General features: G+C 40.1%; 4 protein-coding genes across 5 annotated transcripts; 3 read left to right on the forward strand and 1 right to left on the reverse strand.

Annotated features, from left to right (window-relative positions):
* Nucleotides 1-92: 92 nt before the first annotated feature.
* Ntan1 (N-terminal amidohydrolase 1) lies at nucleotides 93-8,653 on the reverse strand. 2 transcript variants are annotated; one of them, XM_076904268.1, is made up of 7 exons: nucleotides 8,525-8,653; nucleotides 1,576-1,763; nucleotides 1,377-1,442; nucleotides 1,033-1,215; nucleotides 738-946; nucleotides 378-539; nucleotides 93-261 (listed from the first exon to the last, which is right to left on the reverse strand). In XM_076904268.1, the coding sequence occupies exons 2-7, from the start codon at nucleotides 1,760-1,762 to the stop codon at nucleotides 136-138; spliced, it is 933 nt and encodes a 310-aa protein (XP_076760383.1). In that variant the 5' UTR covers nucleotide 1,763; nucleotides 8,525-8,653; the 3' UTR covers nucleotides 93-135. The 2 variants fall into 2 exon arrangements, with proteins under 2 accessions (XP_076760383.1, XP_076760384.1); XM_076904269.1 differs by lacking the exon at nucleotides 8,525-8,653 and adding an exon at nucleotides 2,496-2,774.
* Nucleotides 4,885-16,980, forward strand: LOC143429266 (uncharacterized). The gene is made up of 4 exons (XM_076904796.1): nucleotides 4,885-5,027; nucleotides 5,106-5,146; nucleotides 15,807-15,953; nucleotides 16,581-16,980. The coding sequence occupies exons 1-4, from the start codon at nucleotides 4,885-4,887 to the stop codon at nucleotides 16,910-16,912; spliced, it is 663 nt and encodes a 220-aa protein (XP_076760911.1). The 3' UTR covers nucleotides 16,913-16,980.
* LOC143428912 (uncharacterized) lies at nucleotides 15,578-16,570 on the forward strand. Its single transcript, XM_076904189.1, has 4 exons — nucleotides 15,578-15,820; nucleotides 15,981-16,293; nucleotides 16,358-16,416; nucleotides 16,492-16,570. The coding sequence occupies exons 2-4, from the start codon at nucleotides 15,994-15,996 to the stop codon at nucleotides 16,568-16,570; spliced, it is 438 nt and encodes a 145-aa protein (XP_076760304.1). The 5' UTR covers nucleotides 15,578-15,820; nucleotides 15,981-15,993.
* A 925-nt stretch (nucleotides 16,981-17,905) lies between the features above and the next one.
* On the forward strand, nucleotides 17,906-21,819 carry LOC143428728 (uncharacterized). The gene is made up of 2 exons (XM_076903791.1): nucleotides 17,906-18,371; nucleotides 18,405-21,819. The coding sequence occupies exon 2, from the start codon at nucleotides 18,706-18,708 to the stop codon at nucleotides 21,409-21,411; it is 2,706 nt and encodes a 901-aa protein (XP_076759906.1). The 5' UTR covers nucleotides 17,906-18,371; nucleotides 18,405-18,705; the 3' UTR covers nucleotides 21,412-21,819.
* Nucleotides 21,820-23,912: the final 2,093 nt, after the last annotated feature.

Below are 23,912 nucleotides of genomic sequence, written 5' to 3' on the forward strand. Positions count from 1 at the left end.
TCATATGCCTGCTTTATTACGGTAATTTCTCGTCGATATTGGTTCATTTTTGGATCTCGTGTCACTGGTAAGATTTTGAGAATCGCCACGCGATGTCATATTTTCTTTCAAGCAAAATCTCAAATTTATTTAGTATTAATACCGTATGGGTTGCCACACACCGGTAGCTTCGTCCCGGCGGTAATAATGAGGTCTGTTATCCCGGAAAACGGTGACAGCTGGAAATTGATTGTCTTGAATATACTTGAGCGTTGCCCGCACCTAAAGCAGATCGGTTCAACAAACGTGAATAAAATCAATTAGATATTAGAGCGAGATATTGATTCTGTTTAAGCGCCAACGGTTCCACCTTACGTGCATTTATTCCATTGCGTTACCTGTGATACAAAATGTGGAAGTTCTACTTCTGGTGCAGTAGAAAGATGTTGCAAAATAAATTGATCCGATTGGGCGAGCCAAAGATCAACCCCTCTCAGAGGATCATAGTTGAACGGACCAATTCTAAGTAATCCAAGCGTGCAGTCGTAAATATCCAGAACCTATTCAATAAAAGAGTATTATCATGAGATATGTAATGATGAGATACATCTGAGAAATAGTAGGAAAAGAAATCCTATTCGTGTACATGCATATATATTACTATTGCTTAGAATTATTCAAATAATATCAAAAGTTTGTGGACTGCGTACTATCAACAATCTAAATTTCAATCACATACAATTTAAGAGCATACGCACCTGTTGACCTCCTGTTAAATGTCTAGCACACCTTAACGCCTGGTCCGGCCCTTTATCGGGAAAGGTTGCAGGGAAAATCTCGCCTGTTTTAACGTTCAAACCGATACCATATATTACCGGCCAATGAATGCCACCTCTTACAGTAGTGTTCAACTCGCCCACGCAGCACAATGTCAGATCGATTTCCACTGGCTGCTTGTGAAATGCCGCTAAATCGAAACACGTAAAGTGGTTTTTGTTTGAAATTTATCAACAGCCAGAAAGAAGGCGACACGGGGGAAGGAGATGGACTTACAAAGAATATTACAGAACAGTTCCTCGGAATAATTTCTGGGATCGGAGTAACCACCGACGAGCTGCAGCTCTAAACGACCCTCTGGAAATCCAAGAGCAAGCTCGGTTACCCTTTGGATCATCGCTGCCGCTGCGTCCTCTGTACCTGCCCCATCTAGATGCGCCAACGCCGCGGCACCCGATCCTACGTATCGCAAATAAAACCGTTCAATCCCCAGACAATTATTCGATCGTACGTTGTCTACTTTTAGATCATCACGCCAGCAAAATAGCTCTCTATACGTGTAAGTAAATGCAATCATGACACAACTAACCGCTAACACGAATCCTTATTCTACGGCTTACCGGAATGCCTCACAACGACAATTATGCAGGTAGTCATATCATCCGAGCCGATAATGCTCACGTTTTCTGAAAAAGAAAACCGGAGAACGAATCTAGATTCATCGTTGGTTACAATATCGCCAGTCGTGCATAGGGGTTGTACACAACGTACACCTCCGTTCGAGAATATTAAGATACATTCAGAACAGCTTATGCTTACTATCGTGTGGCAAAGTAGCGGCCATCTCCCGTTGGCGTACATAAAGTAGACCCATCGGACCCACCAATTTCGCTGGCATCGAATGAAGTTGTGCCGCAGTTTCACGATATACCGGGTGGGCTGCGTACAGGGATCTGCTGTCTGCTGGGATGTCCTCTTGCAGGACCCCGTTCACCACGAGCACCATCCTGTTCAGCGAACAAACAAACAGAGATGCCTTCTAATTTATTCCAACAGTCCGTTCTATAATAAGATTAAATTTTGTTAAGGATAAAAAAAAGGGCAAAAGCGATGCGTCATCAATGTATAGCAAGTTCGCGATACACTGCAATAAAAGCGAACAAAAAAAGAGACCCCTTTTTTGAGAAGCGACGCGATTTTGTTAACATTCTCAAAGTCGCTACCATTACTCTACGTTTCCGATAGTACTATTCCGTTGATTATCCGGGTCCGTGATCTAAGGGGACAAAGTTAAAATAAAGCTAGCGACAAGATCGAGAGATCGAAGATCAGCGGCAGGCATTGTCTCGGACTATACTGCGTACGTTAATCGTGTTAACGATAAAACCTCGGAACAGTCGTGCTAGTCAACCAGTCAACCAGCTAGTCAGCTTCTCCTCCTAACTTACTCGAAAGGTTAAGGTCATTTGCCTCGAATGACATTCTGCGTTTAACCTTTCGTTTGTTTAACGAGATTACTAACGAACCAAGAAATGAGACTGGTGCGAGCTTTCTCGTGGTGCGTAGCCCACTGTTCATCAATCTGTAACACGTTTTTTATCAATTCTATTCTATCGTTCCTTTACACCGTCCTCCCTTCGTCTAATCGGCATCTAAAATCTACTTCACCACGAGGTTCGCATCGAGTATCGCATCGTAAATGATTCGCCCACCCGGACATTTTCCCGTGTAAAGCTTACCTTCTGCGAGTATGCTACAAGACAGACGAATCGTGGTCCTCGAAACTCGAAACGACGGAAGAGAGCAAGTAGAAAATGTCGAAAACGAACTTATTCGATGGTGTACTAGTTGGTAGAAATGAAAAAAGATACATCCGTTTCTATCCTATAGCATCCAGACCGGTGGCATAATATCGGAGAACTATTGAGCTGCAGTTTGAACAAAGTTTCGTAGTCGAAACGAGTAACATAAGCGTCTTATTGTTATAAATTTGGTCTAAGGAGCACAGGCACACGATGTCAGAGGAAAGTGTGATTCCCCTGTTTAAAAATAACGTTTAGATCCAGTGCACGGTACTGCGTTTACAATCCAGGTATATTTCCAGCTCGATATACATGCGTGTCTTCTTCGATCCCGAGAAATGCGCGATGCCTACGTGGCAGAAAAATCAATTGCGATTCGATCGTGATGAGACGTTCGTGAGAAGATCAATCCGAAATCGAATACACGACTACGACTAAACATCCACGACGATGTTTCATTCAATCGTAGCCGAGGTTCGGTTGGATTTATTAACAAATCGCGTTAATTATGGCGCGCTATTATCGGTTAAAATGCCGATTGGTTGATCGGTGCGATCCATGTTCTGTTAGTGGGACGGGTTAAAATCCAGGCAGGACCAATCGAAGCGGGTGGTACCGATCAGATATCGCCGTCGCCGCCGCCGTCGCCGCCACTACCAACACGAATGAGAAAATAACATGTTTGTTTCGTTTCGATCCTCTCCTCCGCTCCTCCCTCCCTTCTCGAAGTTTTTAAAATCGAAATCTTCTTTACAGTACGATTTTTTTTCTTTACTTTATAGCGCATCGTATCGTTTAGAACAGGGTTGCTGCGACAGTCTGCCGTTGCCCATAGTCAGAATCCGGGGCAAAGTTCCGGGCAAGTGACATCCGCAGTTGTTAACGGAGTGAAAGGAATACAGTTGTGATGGCAGCATTGATTTTTAGGTAGACGCGTGATTTGGTAGGTTTCTGAGGTATTTCATTGCAGTTTTCGCAGATATATTAAATCGATCGATGACAACTATGTTCGTAGTGTTTAATTGCGTTATTGTTTCTTGATTTGCTAATAAGTGTCCGAACACGTTTAAAGACTTCGATACGACAACTATGTAACTGATTATACCTCTGATTTAACGACGATTCTAACTTGACAATTATTGAACAGTGAAAGCTGTGCACAGACATTCAAACTGGGTCTAGAAGAACAGCACTTTAACTATTTCAAGGAAAAGATTAAGTTGTCGATTCATATTGTCATGTACTTGACAGTTTGAAATAAAAATTAGCAATCGATAAAATGATCTGAGGGTTTGATAGAAAGGTAAACGTACCGCCGGAATTAATTGTCGATACTTTGATGATATTAATGACGCGACGTAAATTACAAACACGCGATGGGTTAAGAGAGAAAAAGGGCAAGAATTTTAAATGGAAGATAAACATCAGAATATAGGGATGCTACGGTCAGATTCTGCCCAGTTACACAAACTGTATTTTAATGACCTTTATCTCGATCGGTTCACATAACGTATCCTGATATAACTGATACGTTTAACATCCTTGTTATCTTTTATGAAAAATCTGTTTATTTCCTGAAGGATTCTTGGACGATGAGTAGCAAATAAAATGAATCGATAAAAAATCAGATCTTTTGAATATAATCGAAAAAGAGAACAGCAAAATTTCTTGGAATATATATACATATATATATATATATATATATATATATATATATATATATATATATATATATATTTCTTTTTTTTTCATTTCAGTTTAGGTGTATATGGAAATACGTCGTATAACACGTACAAAGTGTAGTAAATAACAATCTGTACAATACAGCTTGTAACAGCTGACGGTATCATTCTGACCGATCAGCGATGTTTTAGATTTCATCGATCCTCGGTTGCGCGTGCATTCTTTGACAACATTTACAAGAATTCTCATACCGCATACAAAATTGGGACCTCAATGACGATAAAGCACGCCACAAGACACGCTACGGTGTACATAGTTATTGTTACCAATGAAAATTATACTTTTTTAAACCCATTGTACTATCGAATTGCCGGTTGCATACATTTTCCCCCCGTTCTTGTCGACGATTTCGTTCCTTCTCACACTTTTCTTCCAGAACTTCTTGTACTTCATCGATTCGCGTAAGAAAATCGTTTCTTTCCTATGATCTACACGTGGCTCGAGGCACGAAGGTGTATACCGAACCATGATTAACAAGAAAATACCGAATGCAAACACACACACTATTTGGTACTGAATTTAGCTCTATACACGCATGTATGTATAACTACGAGGAAAAGGAAAAGGGGAAGAAGAAAGATTGATGGAGAGTTCGGTAGGGGAGAAGGAAGAGGAAGAACAGGAGGAGGAAGAAGGGTGGAGGAGCAGGAGAAGGAAGAGGGAGAGAATGGAGCAAAACATCGTGGCTGTTCGTGACTGTAATCGGTGGAGAGGTTGGATGCCTGGGTAACTGGCCGCGCAGATCGAGCCACACGGAAATCCACTTGAAAAGTAGCCATTACCTTAATTATTGGTCTTTCTTAGGGAGGCTATGCGCATGTTGGCCAGAGAACGTGGTATAACATGTCAGTCAACTCGCCTATCCTTTTGCAATCGTCTAAGATTTTCCATTCGCAACGTTTTATCGTTTATCATCGAGTTTGCAGATTCGAGGAAGAAGTAGCTGTAAAGAGTGGCAACGTTAATTCTGTATTGTAACCGGATATATTTTACGGTCTCCAGAACTATTGAGAGCTACTAACAGCGTAAGAAAGGCACTCGAAATGGGAATGCGTAAAAAAGCATACGTGAATCAATAAAGGAAACCGTGTATGAATTACGCGCGCGTGGTATGTCGACAAATCAAAATTGAGATTACGCGTTTGGACAGGTTGTTTTAAGAAAGAAAAGAGACACGAGAGGCTTCAATAATAGGTAGTACGTGAGAAAACTGATGCGCGAATCTCTGCCGATCGAAACCCTCTTTATCCATGATCCTTGCTCTTTTCGAGGGTATAATTTAGAAATAGCATACCAGGGACTGCGTATCCGTTCTTCCTCCCTTCTTTTCTGCACCGATTACTCGTAGAATGCACGCCAACTACGCAGTACACGTATATCGATCGCGCTACGTGTACCTACGCACGCATATATCCACGCGTGTGTACGTGCACGAGTGTGCTATACGCGGGGACGTAATTACACAGTTAGGATGCGGCCGCGCAGTTATTTATTTAAGCGTGCAAAAGGGCCGTAGTCATTAACGGGTGCCTTTCCTCGAATCACCGTCTTCTCCGAGGCCGGTATTCTAATGACCAGTGATACCACCGGGGATATCCGTGAACATTCTAAATGACTACGCGAATTTGCCCAAGCGAAACGAGAATTTTCAGTCGAACAGTGTCTTCCCTCCTCCCTACGACCCCTCACACCCTAAACCACTTTCTCTAGAAAATCTTGCAGGTACGTTCTTCCCCCGAGTTTTCCTCGCGAACGCAATACACTTGCGACGTACACGTGTATTTACACGTGCAAACAGACATATGAGGATGTGGGTCTAACGATTAATTAACTGATTTAATTACACGGCCAATTATTGTTATCGGTTTCATCATCTCGTTGAATAATCGGCCCTCAAAGATCAAGATACGTAACAATATGGGTATCGTAGTTGATAACTTCCAAGATCCATGACCTCCATAAAGATGGATATTGTCCGCTAGATCAGTTAACACATTCGCGACCACTGACGTGGATTCACGTCGTTTAAAATTCTATTCCTGGTTACCGCTAGCATGAATTCACGTCCTGCAATTTCTGTTATGAATTCTGGCAACGTCATCAAATTTTGTTATTTTTATCTTCGCGTTAAACGATATATAAGTTTGCGGCAACCAGCTCCAGAGTTTCATTATTTTCGCCGGTATTCAGTAGCGTAATCAGAAGCGTAAAAATTGATTGATTGATTCGCCCAAACGCAATTCCACGGGCACGTCTCTCCATTTTGAATGGTACAGATGCATAATAAGAAAGATCGTGATTCAGGTGTAGCATAATGGATTATCCAACAGCGGGTAGTATTTGAGATTCGACAAGCGAGAACAGCGCGAGACCAGTGGAAAGTTCCGCGTCGTTGTCGATCCCGTCAGTTCGATTCCACATGTCACGGAATCGAATGATAAATTATCCACCGGGGAATTATTTGCGCGGAATGGAAAGGAAACAAAAGGAGAAATCGTGAAACAGAAACGTATCGTTCAGTGGACAGTGCTTGCATATGCACGGATGAGACCAGTGCAATCCAGGCTCTACTACATAATCCGTACTAACATGAACAGGCGTCCAGTTGAAAGTGATTCTATCTATTTCTAGCAAAATAGAACCACGGCCAAATATTTGCGTTGCGACAACGATTCGATAAAAATGTACCCTTGTCTTTTGCGCGCCTTTTTGTCTGTTGTAATTTGAATCGAAACAAAAAAATCTTCCTCCTCGTTACGAGGCGAAATCTCGTACGTATTTGGATATTAAATGTTAATTGATTCGGGGAAATTCCGATTGGTAAAAGTAGTAAATAAGTGACATACTGGAGCGTACATCGAGAGCTGATAAGTGCGATGAAATTCCCCGCTTATTATAGAATACTAAACGCTACGATCACCAACGGTTTGGTATGAAAGAACAGTCAACGACAGTAATGCTTTTATTCGTTTCTGCCAACTTGGAGGCAAGCTTTTTCGTTTATTCTGTCGTATGTAATACGCATACGTCTTTCTTGCGTCCCTTCTCATACCCGTTCATATTCTACGTTTGTCAATAGGCGCCCGTTTTATTTACTCCATTCATGAACATTCTACACCAGCATTACCACAATGGCCACGGCTACGGTTATGGCTATATATGTGGCTGTGGCTTAAGATACACGTGGCGTCAGAATCAACGGCTAAGGTCTGTTCTTTTGTCTAATTTATATGTACGTTTACGTGTGACATACATTTAGCGTAGCATTTTTTAAATTCCAGATCTCTACCGATAACCGGCGAGTCGATGGATCTAAATTTTTGGTAAACGTGCCTGTGCATGGTACGTATGTACACATGTACGTATATGTATTGTATGTAGAATCCGAGATACGTAAAAAGAATTTATCGGAAAGGTTATCGAGGGAAAGCGAGCAAAGGACATTCTAGCTCATCGATTTGCTTGTTTTTATCTAAGCATGGCAGACATAAATAATTGCTAGCCCAGTGGAGAGGAGATTTGGAACGATTCTATGGGTTCGGTTTTTTTCCCCGTCCGACGCAACGTACAACTATCTTCGCCGCATAAACAACTAAACTTAAACTTATCGTAGAAACGATAAGGTTAGCGTAGAAAAAACGCGAGTATCCTAGTTACGACTGAGAAATATCGACAGTGATTTGTAGAACAAAACAGAGATAAAGGGGGCCGACTATAACCGTTCAAATTAGAATATACGATGCTCGTATTTGTTCAGAATGGTTACGTATGTATAGATGTAGAAAGGGAGCAAACAAAATGTGCAATTAAGAGACTAAAGGGGACAAGTTTAAGCAATCACGTAAACCACCGGTTAGTATTTCCACTACCTATACTCGCTGCTAGAATCGAATTGAATTAGATACTCATATTGAAATAAGGATAGCTAGCAGCTTGTACGTTCTTTATAGCGAGGGCTATTAAATTTATAGCTTTTTCCCTCGTCGAAGCGGGAGATGATAACGCGTATAATAACCGTGGTTAGATAACGGGTGACACGAGTGTAAGTTACTGAAATCCGATAAATGGTGACCGGATATATTAGAAAGAGTTTAACACATTTGCCAGATCGGGAACATACGAATCACGAACAGCTAATCGAATTAAATACGATCCATTTAGTTTTAAATTCAGTCAACTAGTTTAGTTTGTAGCGGAGAAGAAAAGTGTGCTGTGGCACTTACCTCCTTGCGTTTCTTTGGATTTCCCTTCAGGCAAATTGACTCGTTCCCGCCGCCATTTTCCACGAATATTTTGCTTTCGACTTTGTTTCACTCTCTTCCTCCTTAAACCGCTTGCAGCAGTATTTCTGTAACAAATAAGAATATCGTATTAGGACGTACGAAGAAGAATCGAATTGTAATTTTAAGACCTAAATTTGCTTTGCCTTCGTCTTTTTTCCTCTTTCCCGTTATTGTTTAATACCGGAGCTAGTTCGGTAACAACGATCCAAATAAAACGGAGTACAACGTTTAATTCGGAATAGACTTTTGTCTCGTTCTTACTACCGCTTTCGACGAAAAGTTCAAACAGTTTGAATGACTCATTGCGAATAACGGTAAATTGTATGTTCGTTCTAGCCTCGGCATTATGAAGCACCTTAGAGAAGATTTAGCATCGCGTCGACGCGCGGATCACTTCGATTGTTATTCGAATACATTGGGATTTAAATAGACACCATCGTCGAGAGACGGAAAAGTTTGTCGCGGCGGTTATTTAAAATAGAGAAAGTACGAGAGCACGTTTTTCTGGATATGATAGCAAATCGCAGCGGCATTAATCTCGTTTTATGCCCCCGTTAAGTCGAGGAAGCCTCGTCCTGTCGATTCTTGCCCCGTCTTTCTCTCCTGTCTTTCCCCCCTTCTCGGTCTCTTCTATTTCCCTTTCTTTTCTGGTGACTTTGAAGAAGAGAAAGAAGGGAAAAAATAAAACGTATACGACACCGTGTGCTCTCGCACGGTAAAATATATACCCAATGTATAACTTTATACGTAGAACCGGTAGGTTGAATTTACATACAAGTCGCCCGGCAAGCCTGCAACCAACAGACTTTTTACATATTTATGCGCTACGACTTCCTCCGATTGTTTATAAATGTGTTCTCGTATATTCGTTACCCGACGCGACGAACTCGCGCATTTCTTTTCCACGTACACTTATCGGCCGCAAATTATGCAGCCGACTTGTATAGATATATTTGTACGGTATTGTATACGCATAAGCGCACTTTGATCGGAATACTTTGACGACGTCATTCAACTCCGATGCGAAACAACAGCCTCGCCGATTCCCGGGCTGCTTCTGAACTAAATAACGGGGCAAGGCTTCCAAAGGCTATATTTTCCCCGGGCAGTTTATCGAAATGGTAGCAACATCGAGGAGATGCGTAGTCGCGAGCATCTACTCTCTGGATGCACCACGCAAGTGTATCTATAGGTTGGAAGGAATATCGCTAGGATGCGGATACGAACGCGGACGCGGACGTGAACGTCGTATGCACGTGCACCACGTACACAAGCTAGCCCGCATTCCACGAGTGGAACAACCGGTACGCGGTCCAGTGACTCTCAAGTCGCATCTCTCGAAGATGTATTCGAACGGGGTGGAATCGTTATGCAACAGAGGACGAGAGTCAGTCCCCCCGATGGATTCGCGGAAAGTGAGCTCTACCCTTCCATCCTTCTTTTTTCATTTACATCGCTTTTAGTCTCACCCGGGTGTACTCTCTCTTTCCTCTTTTTCTTCAGTTTTCTCGTCTTCTCTCGTCACTTTCATATGAACCTGCTTACCGATCGACCGAAATTGAAAGTCCCACGGCAAAACGAAAGAAAAATGACACGCGGCTATCCGTTACCGCCGTTTCTTTCCTTCTTTCCTTTTCCCCTCGATTTTTACGAAACGACACGCTCTTCCGTCCCGTTACGAGGCTTCGACCAACTCCAAGTACAGATCGCTTCGTTCCAACAGAACCCATTCTTCTTTCAATACAATTAACTGTACGTATCTATCCGGGATTCTGTATACGCATTGCGTAATCTCTACGAATCGATAACAAGTCATTTGACAGAGCGATAGGCTACGGTTATGCTCCTTTATTCCTGCACCTAAAAATGCATACATACATACACGTTTGCGTAAGTAAATATCGTTGTACTGAGATCAGCAGTATCTTCAGAGTAGTCTGTGTTCGTTGTATGTAACAACGTTGCGGTAACATTCATTGTTCTTTAAATATTTTACCCCCACGAACCACTTTGCAAGGCGAGGAAATTGTATCACAAGCTGTGCGCGTGGTCTGAAAAATGTTTAGTATTCCGCTTCGAGTTAATTTACAAACTTGAACCAAATTGTCTGATTTCCGTGATACACGTATCCTATTAAGCGCATACGTGAATATCTAACGCGTTACAGAACATAAACGCAGACACTCGAACAATGTGTATGTGCATAGAAGCACGGCAAATATATGTTACATGTGCGAACAAGTTTATTTGGGTGCATGTACTAGCAATGTCGCATTAACGGAATATGCACGAAACGTACGCAAATTGGATTGCGTGCCGTTTGTAATGTGATACATATAACGTAATCATAGACATCGAATATTGTCACGTCGATGCTATCAATATAATTCTCTAAGCGAGTATTTTTAAAGTGGAAAGAAATTACACACGTAGATATCAATAGATTAGAATTATATGAAATTATGTATCATTAACTGGCCCGTTGTAGCTATAATAAATAGTAATAAGCCAACGTCCGGTTCAAATCTGTTCGGACTTTTACGAGTAACACTACGTTCGAACAAATTTTCATAAACTCGTGCAGGACAGAACTCGAATGTTTCTAAAACACTCGAACACGTTCAAAGTTTACAATCTTGTGAGACGATTATCTACGCTGTCCCTTTACGTTACGCAACTCTCACTGATCGAGGTTACTTCCCCGTCCCTTACCGATTTTTATACCAATGGCTATCGTAATCGCGCGGATACTCGGAAGTTTTAAAAGCTCGATCATGTTGTCTTGAGTTGCTCGTGTTTAACGACGAGTTTTGTCGTCCGTTCGAAAGCTTGACCGAGCTCGAGCGCCGTTCGCATCTATTCAAACGTTACGTTAAGTCTAGATACTCACAGACCCCTCGCTAGTTACAGGTGAACTAGCGGGAGGGCAAAAGGTTAACACCCTCTACTAGCCTTAAGAGTGCTTTAAGTCAATTTAGTTCTTGACATAAGAGGGTGGTGAAAGTGTTGAAAGAATTGTACATCTCACCATGTATACCTTATGTCATCTATTTCTTTCTCCTTTAAATATAACGTGCATACATATTTATATGGAATAAACGTAGGAAATTGAATTCATAATCTTAACTCTAGTAATAATGCTGTACAATGACTCCTTGATTGAACGTAATTATGAGAAATTGTAATTTTCATACTGAATGTACAAAATCGGCACGACCAACGTGTGATTAAAGATAGTTAAGACCATTATTTAAAGTAAATCCATTTTCTATCCGATATAGATCTGTTTATTGCACGAATTCGTTTGTCAGTTACGTTATACTGTTGCAATGACGTCTTTAAGAAGATAGGGTTTTCCGAAAAGAAAAATAAGAGTGGAAACTGCAAAAAGAATACGTAAAAGATGTGACCAAGGTAGATGAGAGTGAGAAGATGGAATAAAAAATACAATCGATGGTATAAATAATTCAAAACAGACATGTAACGAATTGGAACGGGATGAGTCGGTGGTCCTCGTTAACAGATGCGCGGTCGTGCACTCTTATCCAAATGCACTTATGTACAATACACGTGTGGTGCAAAAAAGGGTGCGATACACACCGGATACACGTAGACAAGATACAGCCCTCAAGCTTGAACCGTGTTCAGATTAATGAAGCTCAAACAAACAGTGACTCTCAATCGTTAATCGACATCTCCTGGAATTGCATAATTCTATGCTACCTGTATCGTAAATATTTATATAAAGCTATAATCACATCGAGATACAGTTAATATTACAATCGCTAAAAAATTATTGACGAGAACGTTGATTTTTTAACAATGGCAATTGATATAATCCAATTGATAAATTTAATTATTATCCTTTTTAAGCATGTTCCGTTATAGTATATAGTAAAATTAGACGAATAGAGATTCGTATACACGCACAATATTATTGCGTAATCAGTAATTTACGAACGTTCAAGTTCGATCATCGAGCCATTTAACAAGCCAATTTGATTTTATGTTTGACGAGAGAACCGGAAGGAAAACAGTAAAATTTGTCATTTTTTCAGCATCCTCGCCGGACGGCTCGAAACGTAAATGGCACGATTAAACGAGCATTCTTATTTCTGTTTATAAAACAAATAAGTTGAGGGCATCGTTAACGGATTGACATGACTGAATGCGCTCTAACTAAAATGTCAACAAGACGTTCAAAGAGAGAAGCCGATTGAGTTCAATCATGTTTTCCAAATTAAATTAGACACAGAGCTCTCCTTTTTTGATCGATCTAGATCGAATTTAAGTTATGAGCAAAAATCGATCATTTATGTTTGGCTGGTGCGATAGTTTTTTGAACGAATCAATAATCCCATGAAGTCGCTATCATTAAGATTCGCACATTATTTTCCTTGAATGTCTAAGCCTTACAAGCATGCTCGCTACTTTGGTGTCAATTAACTTTACTATCCATTCTCATGTATGCTCAAAAAACCACGTCGTACTAAAGAACCATCTAAAGAATGAAAACAGATTTATCGATAAATAGTTTCGCGTGAACGAAATCGCTAAACGTTGTACACTTAATTACTGGATATATTATAGTCGCAGCTCCGTTTACTCCAAGTTTGATGATACACGTTGACGCTTGTAAATTGTGCAAGTTGTTCTACGACGCAATTTTCCTATATACATGTACGTATAACTTTTTCCTTGATGTTATCTTTGCATACTTTGCAATGAGTATGAAAAATCAAGGGAATAATTTTTACGCGGCTTATTCCATTTTATACGAATTCTGCTTACCGGTTAGTAAAAGGTAAATAAATTAAACGTAAAATTATAAACTCCACTCTTCTTTGATTTAAAATAATGTATACACGCGCGATTTAATGACGAAATATCTCTCTCGCACGTCTGTATCGTAATAAAATGTCAAAATTAATTTTCAAATATATTTACTTCGTGTGCAGTTCGCATCGGGACACGTAGAAAAGTACATTAGTAGAAATGTTGGTAGATGGAAGACTGTCGTCCGGGATTTGACGTCTAGGTGGATAAAGAACACGTAGTTTCCGTCAGATATCTAATAATGGATAATTTATAAGACAACATGATTGCGCGGTTAGATAATCATATTCGAAAAGGTTAAACGAGAATATAAAATTGATGCGATGATCGCCATGAAAATCGTGGCAACACTTACCGTTTGCAGTGGCTGATTGGCTGAATCGCGTCCAATTTCACGAATAATTGGTGAATACGAGGTGTCCAATCTCCGAATGCGAAACCTGTATTGAATCGGATGACGGTGGCGGTAGTCGTAAAATCGTAGTTACGCAATACGCAACTGGTGGTATACACACGCGACACAGTCGATCAGAAATGAAATGTCAGTGGTCGCATTGTCACCATCGACGTTGTCGACGTCGCGAAAATCGTCAAAGTCAACGTCGTTATCGTCGTTCACGTGAGGAAACACGCGATATATTGGAGCACACACGGTGTAACTACGACCCTGGCCAACGGCGGCTCGGCGAGAGTAGCAAACCGAACGAAACGAAAGAATGGCGACAAAAGAAGCTTAAAGATACAGATAGAAAAGATGTGATGATCCTAGTAGGCGCGTCACTCACAAATCATCGCTTCAGCATAGTTGAACTTTTTCAACAAAGAGAGAGATAGAGAGAGAGAGAGAGAGAGAAAGGGAGAGGGAGAGAGGGAGAGAGAAAGAGAAAGGAAGAGAGAGAGAGAAAGAGAGAGAGAGAGTGTGTAGGACGCTTCGATTGACAGTTATGTAAAAATTCAGCAGGATCAGCGATACGTCGTGTTCACCACGTTCTCTCTCTCATTACACTTGCTCACATTCCGTCTGTATCGTCCGCACTGGCACTCGCGTTCGCATTCGACCTCGTCATCTCCTACAATTTAACTTCGGCTGTTTCCGTCATCCTTCGGCTTTCGCGCACAACAATGGCGCCCGTTGCTGTTTCAAATTCCTCTTTATAAATTATATATATTCACCTCAAAACAAATCGAATCGCATAATAAAAATACGCATTACATTATTTTATTACAACTAATAGTTATTACTCATACTTTAGTTCGTTTAATGATTAAGAAATAAGACTGCCTTATGTACTATTGGTTTTTGAATAATATTGATTTTATATACATATTATACTTATTACTGTATTGCGTTTAAATTAAAAATATAATCATGAAAAATCGTATAAATACAGTTATGAAATACCTCCACGATATTCATCGATAGATACAAGACGTTGTTACTCTTTATTATGGAATTTTAAAAGCATTGAAATCACTGACTCTGCATAATCAGTGATTTGATAATAGAACTAAAATTTTATAAAAATGGCCACGAATGCTGTTCTATAGGCCAACAAATTTATATCACTGTTAACATTTCGTAGGCACGTGTACAATATATTTTATTGTACGATATCGAATGTGCACGTGTAACGTGTAATACGTGTACATAGGTATGCATTTACGATATGGTTTTAGGCATGTAGGGAGAAACCTACCATGTCGACTGACGGCACTAATATTCCTTCCACGTGATTCGTTCGATCATGTATAAGGAATGTATAACATGTACATCATGTATAAGATGTACCATTTTGTTTATATCTGAAAAAATACTGTTTTAAAATAAGTGAAATTTTGTAGAAACAGCAATGCTCATAAAAAGTATAAAAATATCAAAGTATACTCAAATGCAAATATCATTCTATTTAGTACAATTTAGAAGGTATTTTAATTTTTCTTTCTGTCTCTCGTTATCGTAATTTGCTACAAATTCATTTGCTATCAATATTTATGATTTTATTTCGTATTGACCCATACGTGAAACACACACACACACGCGCGCGCGCGCGCGCGTGCATAACACGCATACACACACAAACGTGTATACTGGAATTCTTATTCACAGAAACTAATAATAATAATGTTAATTATGCGTACGCACGAGTTATGTACGTATTCACGCATTTAAATTCGGACATTTATACGAATTTACTCAAGTTTTGCGCGCCATCTGTCGGGAAAATGTGATGCAGCATTTTAATAGAATTGTTTCGCCCCTCTACTCGACTCTTGTGAATTTCATCGACAGAGTCGAACGTGATTCGAAGATGGCGATATAAGGATAGGGTTGAGCGGACGCTTCGTGAAGAAGCCTCTTTTTTGCCGTGATAGCTGAAATTATAAGCCTCGTTGTTCTTGGTGAGTAAAAACCATTGTAGTTACGAGGAATTGAACGAAATTTCGAACACACTTGGAGATCCAATCGCCAGGGTATGGCTTAAACTAGTTAGTAATTCGTGCTGGCCGAGCGACGAAATCACGCGATACGTACGTAAGTACGAACCATCTCTCTTTCCAGACTGGGAAGTTCAATGCGGCGCACAAACGTGTGTCACATAGCGATGAAACAAGAGCACGAGTTCTATACCGGGCGTCTCTATATAGGCGGGAATATTCATGGACAAACGCATGCGAAAACTAGTGTTTGTATGCTTGCGAGAGATTGCAAGCTTAATCTAAGTAAGAGACACAAACGTAAACTAGGTTCGACTCACTTTCGATTTAATATGCAAGACCAACTCTTTCTATCTCTTTACCCAATCAGTACTCTCGTTAAACATACGCGATTACTTGTTTCCCGACAAAAGGGATTTACGATCCGTGAATTTATTGTGCCGTTTATAATCTGAGCTATTGCCTGTCGATTCTTTTATTTAAATCGCAAATGATGATCAGCGCACAGTTGACGTACAACACGTAGCAGGTGATAGATTGTACATATGTAACTATCGTTTGTAAGCCAATGTACGCATGGAGTTACGATCGAATCACAAGTTCTATCGTTCGAAATGTTTCGATTAGATAACTAGAATAACTAAGTTTGTTTCAAATGGCGATAATGTCAGTAGATTAAAGGTGGCAAAGAAATACCCGCGGTATTTCTCTTGATTTCTTTCAGATGGTGGTGGGTTCTTCGCTTTTCGCTCTAACCATGGAAACAATTTCAACGGGAGAGGCCTAAAACTACTAACACCATTTACTAATAGAGACGGAACTGAATTCCATATTAATTTACGCATATGTACGTACATACATATACATACATATATATGTATATATATGTATATATATGTATATATATGTATCTACACAACGGCGACAAAAGAAGTAAGCAGCTATGAAATTGGGGATAACCCAATGGTATTTTTATTCGCGGGAAACTACTGCACACACAATCTAGTCAAAAAAGGAAGACTCATTCCTCAAAGAGAAATTTATGGCGCGAGATAAGAAAAGATCATGTAATCAATCCAAGAAACTGCAAGTGTAAATGTAAAAACAGGATAATGCAGATCGAGTCACGAATTTGATCGTGATCTCGCCTTCGAGATTTCGCAAGAAGGAGAATCGTGTTTCTGGAAAACCGTGGATCGATCACAGGTAATTTGAACAAAATAAAGTAATGATAAGCTTTCGATTGTTCCCGTTAAAATTGATTGCCAAAGGGAATCGCGTTACCAAAGAAATCGTTGATCGAATATCTTATTAAAATTGTAACGAGACGACGGAATGTGTGCAAACGCGCACGATCAATCCTATTAGTACTTTAATCGTAGTTGTGTCGTTATCGAAGAGAATAGTAACGTTCGGTAAACGATACTGGACTGATCTCTTGAAAGAAAAGTAAAGAGGTAATGACCGGTATCGTTGTGACGACTTGTAATAGGCAGTGTTTCCGTAATTAATGTTGAAAGAAGAAGCAATTGTTGTGAATTTTTTACAAGTGAATTTAAAGGTGTATGTCTTCTGATAAATAACAAACTCGTGGAGAGGAAAGGAACAAATTGAGGAAGAGGCAGAGATAATGGCAGTTACCGAAAGGAAAGCTGTATTGGCGACTAATCGAGTGGCAGGAAAGCAAGAAAAAATATTTCATCAAACAATTCGGAAAGAATCGAAGGAGAATTGCTTGGAAGAACGATAGAAATATGGAAACTTTGAAGCAGGGCGGAGAGGGTGTTTAGATGGGCGGAGGAGTAAAATTCAGACGGATATCGACCGAACACTAATTGCGCTTGCGTGGAAAAAGGCGCGCAATCGCCGTCGTAGAAGCAGCGTATCACCGCGAGGAAGAGCCAGTCAGTCGATCGTCGCGGCGACTAGCATCGACGAGTAACAACCCTGTCGTTTCATCGTCGTTTCCTTGCATGGCCGCTGTGGTTATTTCGTAACTGACTATTCCTTTCTGTACGAATCGTTGGATCGTTTCGTCGATCAAAAGTAAATGCTCCGTGTATCCACGTATTCTACATACTCTGACCGACTTTCTTGCTTAAGTTCTTTTGGTCGGCGACTGACTTGGAACCGCTTCCCTTTATCCACTGCTTTTAGCTTCGTTATACTTTTCCCAGTGTTCTTCCAAACACTTACCATCTTGGTGATTCCAATGCGCGCACCAACTAAACGCGTATTTATAAAAAGCTAACGCACGCACAAAGGGAAGTTGGTAACGATAAACGTGTATTGAAATTGCAAGTCACAAAGAGGAATGTATGCGTTCAACTGTCTTTATTTCGTTCATCGATTCTTTTGTTCTCTTTATTTCGATAAAGATTGCGGTTGGGAAACGACGATTGCAACAGTTATCACGATCCGTACTTTAAGCAAGATTGAGAACAACTTGTTTAAAGTTTGAAGCGGCGATTAAAAATTAATGACGTAGACTCTATAAAGAAGGGAAAACGGAGGAGTAGAGAAGAGAGAGAGAGAGAGAGAGAGAGAGAGAGAGAGAAAAGGAGCGAGAAGGAGGGAAAGAAAGACGTAAGCAAAAGAGGAAAGCGGAGGTAGAGGAGAGGGAATATCGAAACGATAAGGATGCGATAACTGACTGTAGTTACTTAACGAACGCACGCGTATGCTTCCTTGCTTCTCTAGTTCCGAGCCGTTCCCACAAAAAATAAGTCAAAAACTTTCCGCTAACGGTTTCAAGCTCACTGTATATACGATATTCGACATACGACACCGAGCATTGAAGTCTCTCACAAGTTAAAAGAGAAGCGGGAATACTGAAAAGTAAGAGTTAAATGACCACGGTCGATATGCAACAGACCATCTTAAGTCAAGTAGTTGGAAGCGAACAATTACAACAGGAAGAAGTTCAATTGACAGAGTTGTTGCCAGTAAAGCAATCGCAAATTAGGGAAAATGGTATTTTAAAAAACGCTGACACAACCGATGCTTTAAAAATACTCCAAAGTTTCACTACTGTTGATAACTGTAACGATGACGAGCCTCAACTTTGCTCGCGAAATTTGTCTTTTTGTAAAAAAGTCGACGAGCAGAGTGGCGGCCAGGAGAAGCAGAACAATGGCAAACATTGGCGGAATGATAAAGTACGAAAGAGGAGAGAGGAGAGGATCCACGTGTCCAAGAAACATGTGGAGGGGAATAAGAAGAGCGGTGATAGTAAATTCATCGGGTCGAGGACAGAAGTTAGAAAACAGAAACTCGTTGATGCTAAATCGATAATCAGTTGCGGAGCGAAATCACTGAAGCAAAGAACGGTTCTTGATATGATAGGAGGACAGGACAATATCGAGGATGTAGAGTCGAAGTATCAGCCAAAGATTAGACAAAATACCTACCTCGGAGATGATAAAAGAAATTACTTGTCGGAGTATAACGAACAGGTAGAGCCGATGATTTATTTCGATTTGGATAAAAGTAATCATTTGAATGATGAAATTTATGTATTTCGTCGTGAGATAATAGATGAGGAACAAAGACGAAATACAATCGCGGAGAACGCAGAGGAGACTTATGGAAACGAAGGTTACTCAAAGAATACCGATGGCGCGTTGTTTGAGCAGATGGCGATTTCTTCCGGAATGGCGAACGGAAGTGATATCGACGAGGCGGATAAACAACTTACCACTGTTGTCATCGAAGAAAACTACGTATTCGATGCAAGACTGGTAAACTCGAGATCTATGCTCGAGAATTCGATAAAGGAGTCAAAGGTGAACATCCGAACCATGAATTATCTCATTGACAGCGAGAACAACAATTCGATGGGCTCGAATCGATACAAAATCGGAGAGAACCATACGAATCCTTTGTTAGGACCAGAAATTTCTGATAACATGGTCGTAGTCGTTGAATCATCGTCGCTGTTATCATTATCGTCATCGTCATCGCCATCATCTTCAACTTCACCTTCGTCATCGTTACCGTCGTTGCCGTCGTCGTTGCTGTCGTCATCATCCTCATCATCATCGTCATCGTCAACATCCTCATCATCATCGTCATTGTCATCATCATCATCATCGTCGTCGTCGTCGTCGTCGACGACATCGTTATCAACGACCTCGTTATCGTCCTGCTCGAGGAAAGAAACCGTGAGTGGTAGCGAAGATGGACGAGAAGACGAGGAAAGTAGTATTATTGTGCACGATCTCGAAACCGAGCAAAAGAACCAACAAAAGAAGTATTGTTGCGTAGTGTGCGAAGCGAGATTTAAAGGTAGCGGTGGTCTTCGTAATCATTACAAGGTCGTACACGGAGCTGGGCCGCTTTTCAAGTGCAACGAGTGCGGGAAGGAATTCCCGCTAAAGGAAAGGTTGAAACTGCACGTGAGAACTCACACCGGCTTCAAGCCGTACAAGTGTCCAGAGTGCGATAAGACTTTTGCCAGAGGAGGGCAACTCGTGCAGCATCGGCATACGCACACTCAGGTAAAGCCATATCGTTGTGGCCTGTGTTCCGGTACTTTCACCTGTGCTGCTAATCTAACGTTGCATGTAAAACGGCACAACGGCCAAAAAGATCACAAATGCGAAATTTGTGGCCGCGCGTTCGTTCGACGAGACGCGCTAAAGAAGCATCTCGAATGTCTCCACAAGGACGTGAAATCGTTTCTCTGTGTGATCTGTAACAAAACGTTCAAAGGTCATTTACCTCAGCACATGAGGACGCACGCGCGTGATCGGCCGCACGGTTGTGCTACGTGTGGCCAAAGGTTTGCTCAAAAATCTCAGCTGACTGTTCATCAAAGAACACACTCGGGACAGAGACCGTTCAGATGTTTGGTCTGCTGGCAGGCATTCGCGCATTCAACAGCATTGAAGCTTCACACGAGAAGACACACCGGCGAAAGGCCGTTCAAGTGCGCCGAATGCAATGCTGGTTTCACTCAGCTACCCCATTGGAAGAAGCACATGAAATGTATACATGGAAGGAACGAACCGTATGCTTGCAAAAAGTGCAAGAGCTTTTTCAGGATTAAAAACGATCTCGAGTGTCACGAGAAAACTTGTCATCCAGAACTCGAAAACGAGCTAGACGTTTCGAATATCCAGAGTTTGGACTCGATGCCGGGCACGGTGATGCCGGCGTCGATTTCAAGGACCCTACAGCAGACAACGGTGCCGTTGCTTGCCGGCGAACATGCTGCCTTTGCCGACAAATCTGTGCAATCACCCTCCAAATTCAAGGTAATGACCGTTGAAAGGATGAGGTTGTTACTTGCTGTACTCCTTAAGAGGATTAGTAAACAAGAACGGCTTGACGAATTAGGTTTTGGTAAACGACTGATCGACGAGGTCCTCCACGATTCGTTAATATCTGCCGGCAAGGATCCCGTCACGAGCAACGGTCTTTCTGAACTCGAAATTCTCACCAAGAATCTAGAAATATTTCTAAAATGGACTGTACCCAAAGAACATTGGGAGAATTTCCGCAGATTAAATAAGAGTCCCCAAGATATTCTCGAAACGCTTACCACTACTTAGACGAAACTCCGACCTTTTTAATAATACCAATTAACTGGCAATTACCATTGCACTACGTATATCTGCCTATACGAATACCAAAGATTAACAGAAAAACAAGTTTCCTTCAAGCTCTTGCGATATTACGATCAAATTCGATAAAAAAGAGGCTTTTTAAATATTCAAGACTGCCCAACTTTTGTAAAACGAACAATCCTTGTGCGAAGTTGTTTAAAGTGCGCGTGGGAAAGAGTGAGAGAGAGAAAGTAGACTATTTCAATTATTGTTCATGATAAACCCAGTAGTAAGTGTTTTTGAAAAAAATGCGCGCACTTGCGTGACGCACGGTGTTTTCTCGTTTAGTATAAATGTTTGCAATTGCTAGACTAAAATGCAAACACAGTAATTGCAAAAACAATGCAGTAAATTATTCGCCATATTACTTCGTTTCACTTTCCCTACGAAATATTTTCGAACAGTATAAAATCTTGAGTTTTCTATTACACGGTCCTCGCGAAAGAAGAATGAACATTGCGACGTAGAACTCAAAAAAGATCAGTCTCGAATTTTCTGTATGATAAATTAGTTTTGCATCGAGTGCCATGTTGTTCGTACGAACAAATCTATATAAATATAATATAATGCATAGACGTTTAAAGGTTCTGTGCAAATTATAAAGCGGCAATGTGGGCGGAATTTACATTGTGATTTACGTAATTTTAAGTAACGCTTTAATTTCACGAGTTCGTTCTCGTCTAGACACGTTTAAGTACACTTGCAATCATTTAAATATTTATAATAATTAACGTGCTACGTTTCCTTTAGCGTGCCATGCGTAACTTCTTGCCCCATTAGAATACTAATGATTTTCTAATTTGTACTGTTATTTAAAGAAGTATATTGTTTGTGATCTTCAGAAGAACGTACTGTAATTGTGGACATTACGATGATTAAAAATCATCCGTAATGTACGGCGAACAACATTGTCGAAACATGAATAAATTTTCGAGTCGCGTATTTTTTTTTATAATCGATGATCAACATCTCTGAAAATTTGTTTTTATATAACATAAAATGTAAATATCAGCGAATGCACAGGAATGTCTCACAACTTGATACCTTAAAAATAATTTCTTATTTAATTCAGAGGCTAATTATCAGCGTAGATTATTGTACGTTGTTCGTTGCAATATGTATTTATAATTAGTCGTAAGCATTCTGTGTATTTCACATAGACATACTATAACGATCAGTGTTGCAAAAGTATAAGAAACAACTGGATAACTTTATCGATTTTTGTTTTTACAGTGAAACATTTCTTGCCATTGTTTTTTTCTTCACTTCTCCTGAACTAAACTAATATATATTTCTATTATCATATAATATGTATCTGTATTTAGAAACTTGCATTACATGTAATGCAAGGATGTTGTTCTGCATTTGCCAAAATAGTGCAAAGAACGAAATGTTTTCGTAGATTCGTTAGTTCACATGAAAGATGCATATAGCGCTACACGAAATTCCCTCGTGTTCGTGGGCCTGTTGTCGAAAGAAAACTTGGACACCTAAGGGCCTTGTTATTGTTATCTTGCTTTCCATAATATATAATTCTTGTTAATTCATATTCATTCATTTCACATCGATGTCCATATGTTTTAATTGCTCGTACACACAGTCTGAAAGTGTATGATCTTTTAAATAGGTATAAGTAAATGTGAGCAGACAATAATGATCAAAGTTGAATGATTGATGTAACCGAGGAAAACAAAAGATATATATACATGCATATTATATATATATTGTATTACATTATATTATATTATATTATACACGCGCGCATATTTATTACAAAATATGTTACTATATATTTTATGTTAGTATGCGATAAAAATATATAAAAATTATACGTTTATATAGTCTTTATGGTATTACCATATAATAGTTTTTGTTTCCGATTGATTAAAAGCAATTTCACTGTATTTAACATCCAATAAGGTGCTGCTTCGTACTACTGCACGTTTTAAATATTCTGTCATTACGTATCGTGTTGATTCTTTGTTCGTTTGTTTCCACGATTCGTTAGAGTCGTACTTTTATAAAGATCATTGCGAACAACGTGTAGAAAATGTGATAACGATTATATTGTAGGTTAAATGTAATTCAAAATGGTGAAATAAGAATGTTTTAAGATTACCGATCATTTGTTTGGAACACATGTACATGTATCTATCGTAGACATTTATTCAATATATGTTTAAATACGATAGGCTACGAGGTACATGTATCGACACAGACGCTGACGTCGATGGTGACTCTTCGAAATTTACTACGAAGATTACAATCTACTTTTCTGGTTGCTGTAGAAATACAAATAAAGGTCGTAGTGAATATTGAGTACAGGTCGAGACTAAAGGAATATTTGCATGATTGTAGCAAACGTAAGTACATAGAATTCAAGTGAAGATTTCGATGTTTCAACAATGATGTTTAAGCAAATATTTCACCCTATACGTTACACAACG

Source organism: Xylocopa sonorina, chromosome 11 (assembly GCF_050948175.1).
Source record: "Xylocopa sonorina isolate GNS202 chromosome 11, iyXylSono1_principal, whole genome shotgun sequence".
Classification (NCBI taxonomy): domain Eukaryota; kingdom Metazoa; phylum Arthropoda; class Insecta; order Hymenoptera; family Apidae; genus Xylocopa; species Xylocopa sonorina.